The 11,458-nt window shown below is 41.8% G+C and overlaps 1 protein-coding gene across 9 annotated transcripts in view; it reads left to right on the forward strand.

The window, feature by feature from the left end:
- tsc2 (TSC complex subunit 2) overlaps positions 1–11,458 on the forward strand; it is a 45,550-nt gene extending 34,092 nt beyond the window's left edge. For 8 of the 9 annotated variants that reach the window (XM_061769585.1, XM_061769583.1, XM_061769587.1 and 5 more), the window contains 10 exons: positions 5,036–5,193; positions 5,273–5,841; positions 7,233–7,311; positions 7,404–7,490; positions 8,734–8,920; positions 9,014–9,153; positions 9,664–9,742; positions 9,818–9,909; positions 10,884–10,982; positions 11,067–11,458. In XM_061769585.1, coding sequence (XP_061625569.1) covers positions 5,036–5,193; positions 5,273–5,841; positions 7,233–7,311; positions 7,404–7,490; positions 8,734–8,920; positions 9,014–9,153; positions 9,664–9,742; positions 9,818–9,909; positions 10,884–10,982; positions 11,067–11,234 — 1,658 coding nt within the window. In that variant the 3' untranslated portion in view covers positions 11,235–11,458. Of the gene's footprint in view, positions 1–5,035; positions 5,194–5,272; positions 5,842–6,919; positions 7,111–7,232; positions 7,312–7,403; positions 7,491–8,733; positions 8,921–9,013; positions 9,154–9,663; positions 9,743–9,817; positions 9,910–10,883; positions 10,983–11,066 lie in introns of those variants that run through there. The other variant, XR_009788031.1, reaches the window with a different exon arrangement.

Consider the following 11,458-nt stretch of genomic DNA (forward strand, 5'->3'; position numbering starts at 1 on the left):
GCCGCCATGGACTCAAATCCTGCTGTGCCAGACGTGTCACCCTGCTTAAGCCAGTACTTGTCCTCTCCCGTCTGATGTTTGCTAGAGAGCATTTGGATGATCCCGAAGAGGATCGGGAAAATGTCATATGGTCAGCTGAAACAAAAATAGAACTTTTTGGTAAAAACTAAACTTGTTGTGTTTGGAGGAAAAATAATGCTGAGTTGCATCCAAAGAACACCATACCTACTGTGAAGCATGAGGGTGGAAACAGCATGCTTTGGGGCTGTTTTTCTGGAAAAGGGACCAGGACGACTGATTTGTGTAAAGGAAAGAATGAATGGGGCCATGTATCGTGAGATTTTGAGTGAAAACCGCTTTTCATCAGCAAGGGCATTGAAGATGAAACGTGGCTGGGTCTTTCAGCATGACAATGATCCCAAACACACCGCCCGGGAAACGAAGCGGTGGCTTTGTAAGAAGCATTTCAAGGTCCTGTAGTGGCCTAGCCAGTCTCCAGATCTCAACCCCATAGAAAATCTTTGGAGGGAGTTGAAAGTCTGTGTTGCCCAGCGACAGCCCCAAAACATCACTGCTCTAGAGGAGATCTGCATGGAGGAATGGGCCAAAACACCAGCAACAGTGCGTGAAAACCTTGTGAAGAGTTACAGAAAACGTTTAACCTCTGTCATTGCAAACAAAGTATTGAGATGAACTTTTGTTATTGACCAAATACTTATTTTCCACCATAATTTGATAATTAATTCTTTAAAAAACAGACTGATTTTCTGGATTTTTTTTTTCTCATTTTGTCTCTCATAGGGGAGGTATACCTATGATGAAAATTACAGGCCTCTCTCATCTTTGTAAGTGGGAGAACTTGCACAATTGATGGCTGACTCAATACCTTTTGGCCCCATTGTATATATGTATGTATGGATATATATGTGTCTGTGTATATATATATATATATATATATATATATATATATATATATACATATACACGTGTGTGTGTGTGTGTATATGCAGTGGGTACGGAAAGTATTCAGACCCCCTTACATGTTTCACTTTTTTTTTTTTCACATTAATGTACACACAGCACCCCATATTGACAGAAAAAAACGGAATTGTTGAAATTTTTGCAGATTTATTAAAAAGGAAAACAGAAATATCACACAGCCGTAAGTATTCAGACCCTTTGCTCAGTATTTAGTAGAAGCACCCTTTTGAGCTAATACAACCATGAGTCTTTTTGGGATTGCAGTGCAATCATTTTTGGCAATGATGAAGTTTTTCATGCCTGGATTTGGGGATCATCTGCCATTCCTCCTTGCAGATCCTCTCCAGTTCTGTCAGGTTGGATGGTGAACGTTGGTGGGCAGCCATTTTCAGGTCTTTCCAGAGATGCTCAATTGGGTTTAAGTCAGGGCTCTGGCTGGGCCATTCAAGAACAGTTACAGAGTTGTTCTGAAGCCAATCCTTCGTTGTTTTAGCTGTGTGCTTAGGGTCATTGTCTTGTTGGAAGGTGAACCTTCGGCTCAGTCTGAGGTCCTGAGCACTCTGGAGAAGATTTTCGTCCAGGATATCCTTATACTTGGCCACATTCATCTTTCTTTTGATTGCAACCAATAGTCCTGTCCCTGCAGCTGAAAAACACCCCACAGCAGGATCCTGCCACCGCCATGCTTCACTGTTGGGACTGTATCTGACAGGTGATGAGCAGTGCCTGGTTTTCTCCACACATGCCACTCAGAATTAAGGCCAACAATTTCTATCTTGGTCTCATCAGACCAGAGAATCTTATTTCTCACCGTCTTGGAGTCCTTCAGGTGTTTTTTAGTAAACTCCATGCGGGCTTTCATGTGTCTTGCTCTGAGGAGAGGCTTCCGTCGAGCTACTCTGCCATAAAACCCCGGCTGGTGGAGGGCTGTAGTGATGGTTGACTTTCTAGAACTTTCTCCCATCTCCCGAATGCGTCTCTGGAGCTCAGCCACGGTGATCTTTGGGTTCTTCTTTACCTCTCTCACCAAGGCTCTTCTCCCCCAATTGCTCAGTATGGCCAGACGGCCAGCTATAGGAAGGGTATTGATCGTCCCAAACGTCTTCCATTTCAGAATTATAGAGGTCACTGTGCTCTTAGGAACCTTACGTGCAGCATAATTTTTTTTGTAACCTTGGCCAGATCTGTACCTTGCCACAATTCTGTCTCTGAGCTCTTCAGGCAGTTCCTTTGATCTCAAGATTCTCATTTGCTCTGACATGCACTGTGAGCTGTAAGGTCTTATATAGACAGGTGTGGGGCTTTCCTAATCAAGTGCAATCAGTATAATCAAACACAGCTGGACTCCAATGAAGGTGTAGAACCATCTCAAGGATGATGAGAAGAAATGGACAGCACCCGAGTTAAATATGAGTGTCACAGCAAACGGTCTGAATACCTATGGCTGTGATATTTCAGTTTTTCTTTTTTAATAATAAAAAAACAAATTTGAACAATTTTTTTTTCCTCTGTCAATATGGGGTGCTGTGTGTACATTGAGGAAAAATTTTTACTTAAATGATTTTAAGAAATGGCTGCTAAACAAAAAAAAGTGACAAATTTAAGGGGGCCTGAAAACTTTCCGTACCCACTGTATATGTGTGTGTGTGTGTGTGTGTGTGTGTGTATGTATATATATATATATATATATATATATATATGGATGGATGGATGGATGGATGGATGGATCGACAGTATGGTCACAGACAACTCAGTGATGCAAAGTATGGCTCCATATTTGAGCTAGTGGGGCAACATTTGATTTCTGATTTGCCCTCAGTCCTCTTACCACCACTGGGGGGAGGGCTGGTCTTCAATCTTCCTCCATGATTGGTTTTCCTTGCTAAGCATCTTCTAACTCTGAGTATGAAATATCTCCCTTTACCCCATTGAGTGTGCCAACAGGAAAGCCCAGACCGCATTTGACCTAACTGTTCTTTTGTACCATCATGGGTTAACCAGTGCTGTGCGGCAGCCATGAAGAGTAGACAATCATTGTCACAGCTGCATTGTAGGGGTAAAAAATGTGATCACCTCTGTCTTCTCTTCTTCAAATCTCAGGAGAGTTTTGTTTGAAGCTGCGGTACTGCAGGGCCTGGTCTGGGCTGCTGTTGCACTGTATTTGGGATGAGCTAACCAAAAAACAAAAAAACAACCAATAGATGCATGCACCTTTATAGGGTTGGGCCTGGGCGGTATCTGTTTTGTCCTACAGTGACTTTTTGCTTTGTTACACAAAACATGACAAAGCACCTCGAGAGTCTACTATCTTGTCACTCATCTATGGTTGGATGGCCAACTACGGCAAAGTTTTATAGTTCCTTCTATGGCTGCTCTGGTAAATACAAAAACAGTTATTTGCATTTGACAACTGACAGAAGAAGTTTTCCGTTTAGAACATTGTCTTGAGATAGTCTGATCATTTGAGTGCGCAGAAAATGTACAAGTACCGTACACAATAATACAAAGTTTCTAACACGACATCACCAATATTATAGACCACTAAATAAAGGTGTCCTGGGTCAATTTCAGAGACACCGATCGTCTTATTACAAGTCCTCGTACCATGAAAATTAATTGGAAACTCATTTTGTTACATTTTATACACATGATAGCGTTAACCTTTTATAGCGCTTTTAATTTCAGTCAATTTTTACCCTAGGAAATTGAAGTGCATTACGATACTTAATTTTTTTGTGAATAAAGTAGGAAGTATGAAACATTTTAAATCAAGATACAGTATATTAATATACTCTAGTACAGTATAGTGCTACATTGACTTGCGAGTGAATAGACCTTCACATTTTTGGAGATTTGAAGAATCACTTTTTTTGTTTTTGTTTTTTGTTTTGACTTGAAAGCAAAGATTTGAGTGCTAGATGTCGTATACATCAAGCAGCAGTGAACAATTCAGAAAAAGTTTATTACTACCAGTTGACATTTACTGCCAAACTCAACATAAATCAAGGAGAATTACACAAATGGTATTTAAAACATAACTTTTCCTTAGAAAAGTCTGCTAGCTTAATGCTACCACAATGCAAAACGCCATAGATAGGCTAACATAAAGCATCAGTGTCACTGTGTTAAGCCTTTAAACAACGCATATTTAAACACAAACAGTTCAGTAAAACGTCAAATATAACAATACGCATATTCCTTATCTATTGAATTATGTTTTTACATAGTTTTTGTAAAGTGCAATACTATAGAGTGCAATTCTTTTTTTAATTATGAAAACATGTTACAATTTTTGTTGTTGGTGTTTTATGGGGCGCTGGAATGGATTAATGGAATTTTGTATTCATTTCAATGGGGAAAGCTGACATGAGAAGAGTAGTTCACGTTACGAGCGTACATAGTCAGAGAACAAATGCAAGTCACTTGTAAGTCAAGACACCGCTATCCAAGTAAGTTTCTTTCATTGAGTTTACTTACCATCTTACCTTTTCGTTCTTATTTATTACGTATCTGTGGTGCTTGTGTGGGAGAAATCAAATCAAGAGTGTCGTATATAGTTATTAACTTCAGTTTCAGTTACCAACTGGTTCCTTTCCCTATAAAGGGCTACCGGAAAGAGAACTGTGTTTACTTACTACATCATTCTGATCTCAAGTGGAGGATACATCTATACCGCCCAAGCCTAGCAGTTTAAATTAAATCAAACCCATGTCTGTGATGGATAAATGCTGCCTGTATTTATCTCTTGGTCTTTTCTAATCAATGCTTCTATTAGGTTTAGATGAGTGGTCTTCATGGCTGATCATTTGCATGTATGTGTGTGTGTGTGTGTGTGTGTCTTTCTGTCTTGTCAGCCTTTTGAGTTTGAGTCATAAGATTGGTCCTGTTAATAAGGCCACATAGTTAAGCGGTGATGTCTGTGTGATGTAGAACTGCTTACTGACAACTATGGTGATTGTTGTTGAGACTAACACCGGTTGTTTGTGAGGGTGGCTCTGTTCTATCGGTCTGTGGTGAACTACTCTCAAATGTGTGTCATTGTGTCCTGCTGTAGACTCAGTAGTGGTGCTGGAAGAAGGCTCAGGGGTCACAACTGCACAGACCCCATCTGACTGGCTAGAAAGTGAGGAGTTTGAGCCTATGCCATCTGACCCTATATTCATTTCTGCTGGGAAGTTTCCAAAAGCTCCGCCTCCTGGAACACTCAGTAGGGTCAGTATAAAAAAGATAAAACTGCAAGGTATGGTTCTCGTTTGAACTAATTAAAGAGCTCTTCCGTTTTGTCCCCCAGTCCTCCTCCACATCCAGTCAAGATGATGAAAAATCCACTTTGGAAGAAGTGAGCGAGGGGGCAATTCCCATTGATCAGCCGACTCACGGGCTCTCCACCCCTGGCAGCCAGGAGCTCCTCTTCCAGGGCAACAACCAATCCCAGGGTCATGGACTTAATAAATCCAGCTCATCACCAGAGCTTCAGACCTTATCAGAAGCCTTCTCCAAAGTTACTCTGGAATCGGAGACCGTGCTAGGAGACGCGGCCCAGCGCAGAGGGCCTTCAGAGGCCAAGGCCCAGCCGCCTATGGAGAGGGAGAGTGCAGGAGGAGACCTCAGTGGACTGACAACACAGACTCAAGTGGTGGAAGGGCCGCCTCCAAGTGGAGGTGCAAGAATGAGGCTGGAGTTTCCACCAACTGGAGCACAACCCGGGCCCATCTCACCCAGTGGGGGTCACAGACCACGGGGCCACACCATCTCTGTATCGGCGCCGTCCTCCAGGAGAGAGAGGAGGACCGAGAGAGATTCATACCACAGTCGACCTGGACCCAGCAACGCTGACAAGATGTCTGGGCTGAGCCCGAGGTACTAAAGTAATACTGATGCAAAGTTGAATCTCAAGTGTGAGTGAGTGTTACAGTGACACACAATTGAACACATGGGGCTAATGGACATCGCACAGAAAAAAAACTATCTGATGAGAAACATGGCAAGTGGGAGGCATAATGGAGCTTGTGGTTTGTCTGCCTGCCTCGCCGTCAAGATGCTCTAGGTTCAAATCTCAGATGGCAAATTGGCTTTCAGCCTTTCACTTGACTAGCGCTTTTCTACCTTCAAGGTACTCAAAGCGCTTTAACACTGTCTCCTCATTCATCTACTGATGACACAGCACAGGAGCAACTGGGGGGGGGGGGGGGTTCAGTGTCCTACTCAAGGAGACTTGGACATGGTCACAGCGGCTCAGGGTCAAACCCACAACCTTCGGGTCCACTCATCTGATCTCAAGCCTTCCTGTGTGGACTTTGTACAGTTGCAAGAAAAAGGATGTGAACCCTTTGGGACAACCTAGATTTCTGCATAAAGTGGTAATAGTTAGTTATCTGATCATCAGCTACAGTAATAGACACAGTTTTCATAAACTAATACCACAAACAGTTACATTATCTGATTTTACTGTACACACCATATAAATATTCACAGTGCAGGATGGAAAAAGTATGTGAAAGTCTCAGATGATGATCTCGTCGGTGAAAATCAGATAATATTTTATCGCCAATTTCTGCAGAAATCGAGGTCATTCACAATCATACTTTTTCTTGCAATTGCAGGTTGCAATTGCAGCTTCCTCCCACATTCCAAAAACATGCATGGTGGCTCAATTGAAGACTCTAAATTGCCTCTTAAATGGGAATGTGAGTGTGGTAATGGTTGTTGTCTAGATGTGCCCTGCCATTGAGTGGCAACCAGTCCAAGGTGTACCCCGCTTCTTACCCAAAGCCAGCTGGGATCGGCTCCAACTGACCCTGAGCAGGATAATAAACACAAAGTCAATCAATGGATAAACAAAACACAGAGTATCAACATTGTGTGACCTTTTATAAGCTTGACATTTATGTCATCAGGCATTTGTTTTGAACTACTTACTACATATATGTGATACTAGCCTGGCACGATCTCCACGAGTCACCGCACACGTTGAACCGAACAACTCTGCACGTCATTTGGATGCCACAAACGAAAGAGAGATGCATAATGGCAGCGTAATGCGTTGCGGGCCAAATGCGCCACGCATCCACTTTTTGAACATTCCTAACTGTCACTCAATTGTAAAGAAGGTAACCACTGTACTTAAAGGTAAGCTTTGATTGCTTGCTCCCACAAATGTTTTATCAAAACAGAAAAATATATTCCAAGAATGAAAACATTCATGAATGTGACTTTTGAAGGCGCTTTTTTTTGTCTCGTCCCTATTTTAGCTTTGTATTCCTCCAGCTGTACCACTCGCCTTTCTTTGGTAATGAAGCCAACAAGCCGCTGCTGCTGCCCAAAACCCAGGTTAGTGTCCCTCATCGGACCTGCTACCCCCACAACCTGGCCAACGTTGAGAGGCTTTTATGCAATGTCGACATCCTGTTCTTTGTGGAAAGGTAATTGATCGTGCTGTGAAGGTTCTGGACCAGATGCCTCCTTATGACACTCATAAGATTGGAGTGATCTTTGTTGGAGCGAGTCAGGTGACGACACTTTTTGTACATTTGGAGTGCTTGTCAATGTGGTCAAATGTTTTCTCTCTGATTTTTGTTTGTGGTACACTTCATTTCTTTTGGAACACTGAAATAAAGTCATTTCAGAGAGTTTTATGCATTTACCTCAAATTTCCACTTTTTCTGACAGATTCAAACAATTTCAACTTCAAACTGTTCACCTCATTCCCAAAGTTCCCAAATTTTCAAAATAAAATTTTACCGCATATTTAACTCCAATTTTAAATCATTCTAACTTAAAACTGTTCAGTTCATTCCATCCTCAAAATTGTGAAGTTTTCAAAGTAAAAGTGCAAAACTTGAAGACATTTTACATAATAAAGATGACCTTTATTACCTCCGACTTCATCATTTTTTGGACCGATTAGAATAATTCCAACTTCAAACTATTCATCTCATTCCAATTCCTCAGTTCCTTACTGTTCCCGAAGTTTTTACATATTTTCCACCTTTCCAAATAATTGCCACATTTCTTGACCTTTTCGAACCCTTCTAACTTCAAAATGCTCAGCTCCTTCAGAACATCTTGGGATTGATTGCCAACATTTTCCAAATAACATTTTAAATAGAAGGGGTCATATTTTGCCAAACCAACTTTTTCTAGTATTTGGGACGTAATATTTCAGTAAACGTGAAATATGAATTCAAATCGTCCACACATTCCTAAGTTAGACGTTTTTCTGCCGAGAGGCCTGAAATCAGGTCATTCGAATTTCTCGAGCTTATCTGCATCACTAGCGAATATCCTCTCCACTCCTGAGCCAGTGCTGTCAACATCACAAACACGTGTGCTCTCACTTCTACACGGAGGCAACCAATCAGAGGAAAGGGGCCGGTCTTAGCTAAATATGGACAAAGTGGATACAAAATGGGTCAAACAGAAGAAGCTGCCAGAATATGACATAACCGAGGTGTTTTTTGAAATGAAATGGACACTTTCATACTAAGTCCATGTTAGAGAGTCACTCTAAGGAGGTCTAAATAGCTAAAATACGGGATCTTTAAGATATTTTTCACATTCTCATTTCCGGAATGATTCTCACACCATTCCAACTTTAAACTGTTTAGCTCATACAGGACAGCTCATAACGTAATCGGTAACAGGCGGGAAAAGGTTGAAAACTGACCGTGGAATTTGACAATGTAAAGGGATTTTTTTATAGGAACATAATTATTGATTTTCTAACAAGTAACATGACGTCTTCTGTTTAAGGTTAACAATGAGGTGGCCATCCTGTCAAACGAGTATGGTTCAAACCGCTATGCGGCCTTCCTCACGGGGCTCGGGAAATTGATCCACTTGAAGGACTGCGACCCCGACCAGATTTTCCTGGGCGGGCTCGATCAGTACGGAGACGATGGAGAGTTCACCTACTGTTGGCATGATGACATCATGCAAAGTGTGTAATGGGACACTTTGGATCATTTAATGCTCTACATCTTTGTAGTCTTGCGTGTACAGTACTAATAAATGTGTGTGTGTGTGTATATAGCTATTTTCCATATTGCTACACTGATGCCGAACAGGGAGAGCGACAAGGGCTGCTGCAATAAGAAGCGTCACATTGGCAATGATTTTGTCATGGTGGTTTACAATGATTCTGGCGAGGAGTACAAACTGGGCACCATAAAGGTAGACACACACACACATACACGCTACATTAGCAATTACGGCGTTCTCACCAGAAATAATTATTGTCGTTGTAGCCGTAGAGCACTAAAGTTCGGTTTGTTTCTTTTTTTGCTCTGTGTTGCGAGCCAAAATTTGCGTTACAAGTCAACCTTTCACTTCATTTCAATTGGAAAGGAAAATTGATTTGATATGAGTTGAGTTCCAAGCTTTGTCACATAAGTAAAAAGTCAAGTTACCACTGTACTGTACACTATATTGATCTGCCAGGACTAAGATGTGTATCCTGCTATCTTGTGCTGCATTTCCTGTTCTGAGCTGCGGCGGCATCACACACACAAAAAAAGCCTTTGCCGTAGTCAAGAGGCAGAATATAAACGTCAAACAAATCTTTCTTTTGGCACACTATAATGAAGTGACCTGAACAGTACTGCTTGACGAACGGTGGAAGAGTACACCCATGTGTGGTATCAGCAGCATTGCTTTGCCTTCACTATGTTTTCCCCCTGTTAGGGTCAGTTTAACTTTGTGGAGGTGATCATAAAACCACTGGATTATGAATGTAACCTGGTTTCCCTGCAGTGCCGTAAAGGTGAGCTGAGCACTTTATCACCTAGTCTGGTTCACCCTGTTGTTGTTGAGTTGCCTCATTTTGGTTGTCTTTCAGACCTCGAGGGCTTAGTAGATACCACTGTGGCAAAAATAGTCTCTGACAGCAACCTCCCGCTGTTGGTCCGACAGATGGCTCTGCATGCCAACGTAAGTCTACATTGCACTGGTCATATTAGTGGAAAAAGCATTGCTTGGAAGAGTTGTTCTGAATTGTCTTACTATTGAGGACAGGTCATACTAGTACATGGATCTCTCAAGTTTCTTAAGCTGGATATCAAGGAAATAAAATTTCTCAAAAGGCTGGTCATACCATACTAAACATGAATCCCTCGCTATAACGCCATTCACTTATTGCGGATTCAGTGCATAGAATTTTTTTTCTTTCTTTTAATTGATCAGTGTAGGGCAGTTACTTATATATTATTATTATTATATATACTATATTGGCAATTTGACTATAATGGGGCAGCAGTGACTCACATCAGGACAAATGGGCTATTTTACTTTGCAGAATAAGAAACCGCACTAATCAATTTCAAGTCATACATTTGGTAAGTCACCAAGTTGCTTAGTGAAGCAGTGGACATGACCGGAAGGCCACTGTTTAACACTCGTCACAGTCAGAGTTTCATGAAATAAATTCAAATACCAACTTATAGCTCATGCACACACTCATAACAATATTGACAGGAACAAATGCAAGAGCAACGTTTAGCCTGTTTTTGTACAATTATAGTACTGTAGTTAAGAGCTCCACAAAGAATTCTGGGAAGCAGCAGGTTCAGCTGGCCCTATTTCCCATGATGCTTTGTGCTTCCGACACCGCTGGCACTGTCAGTGGTATGCACAGTGCCTAATGGTTTAGCCCCTCTTTAGCACCTGTGCATGGGTTGTTCATGTCACTCAAAGCAGAGGCAGGTGCTCATCTCGAGTGTGTGGATGGCGCCCTCAAGTGGACAAATAGATTACCTGCGCCTCTAAAGTATCACTTGACATTGAATTCAATAGGAAAATAACTAATTGCTCGCTACTTAGTGGATTTTGTCTTTTGTGGGGGTTTTCTGGAATCTAAACCCTCTTGATAATTACTCTATACATAATGTTTGTCACCGTCTCTGTAGATGGCCTCGTTGGTGCATCAGTACAGAGCCAACCCTTCAGATGCTTACGCCTCCAAGTGGCTGGCAAGGTTACGGCACATCAAGAGGATCAGGACAAGGGTAGGAAGACACATGCTCTACTTCAGCTAAAGAGACTTGGGGTCATGTGAGGTCAGTGTTGCTCTCTCCGTTCTGCTTTCTCAGGCCCATGAAGACATTCAGTCCCGTTCGACTCCCGGCATCTCGCTCACGCAGGGACACGCTCAGCAGAACAAATCTTTTCAGCAGAGCTCCGCAGCCTCAAACCCGGAAAGCTCAGGCCAGCGTAAAAGGCTCGTTTCAACGGTCGACGACTTTACAGATTTTGTGTGATTTACACATACACACAGGAGAGGTGACGCGAACTGAGGTTCATGTGGTAGATTTAATACATATACTTTGACTGAAACTGAATAGGAGCCTTTGATCTTAATAATAAAGACTTATTTTCTGAGTGTTTAAGTGCTGAACAGCGAAATGAAAAATGTTGACTTGCTGGAACTCTGTACTTAAGCTGAATGAAGACATTTGAGTGCATTAAAATATCTGAAATCTCA

This window comes from Phyllopteryx taeniolatus, chromosome 4, assembly GCF_024500385.1.
Source record: "Phyllopteryx taeniolatus isolate TA_2022b chromosome 4, UOR_Ptae_1.2, whole genome shotgun sequence".
NCBI lineage: Eukaryota > Metazoa > Chordata > Actinopteri > Syngnathiformes > Syngnathidae > Phyllopteryx > Phyllopteryx taeniolatus.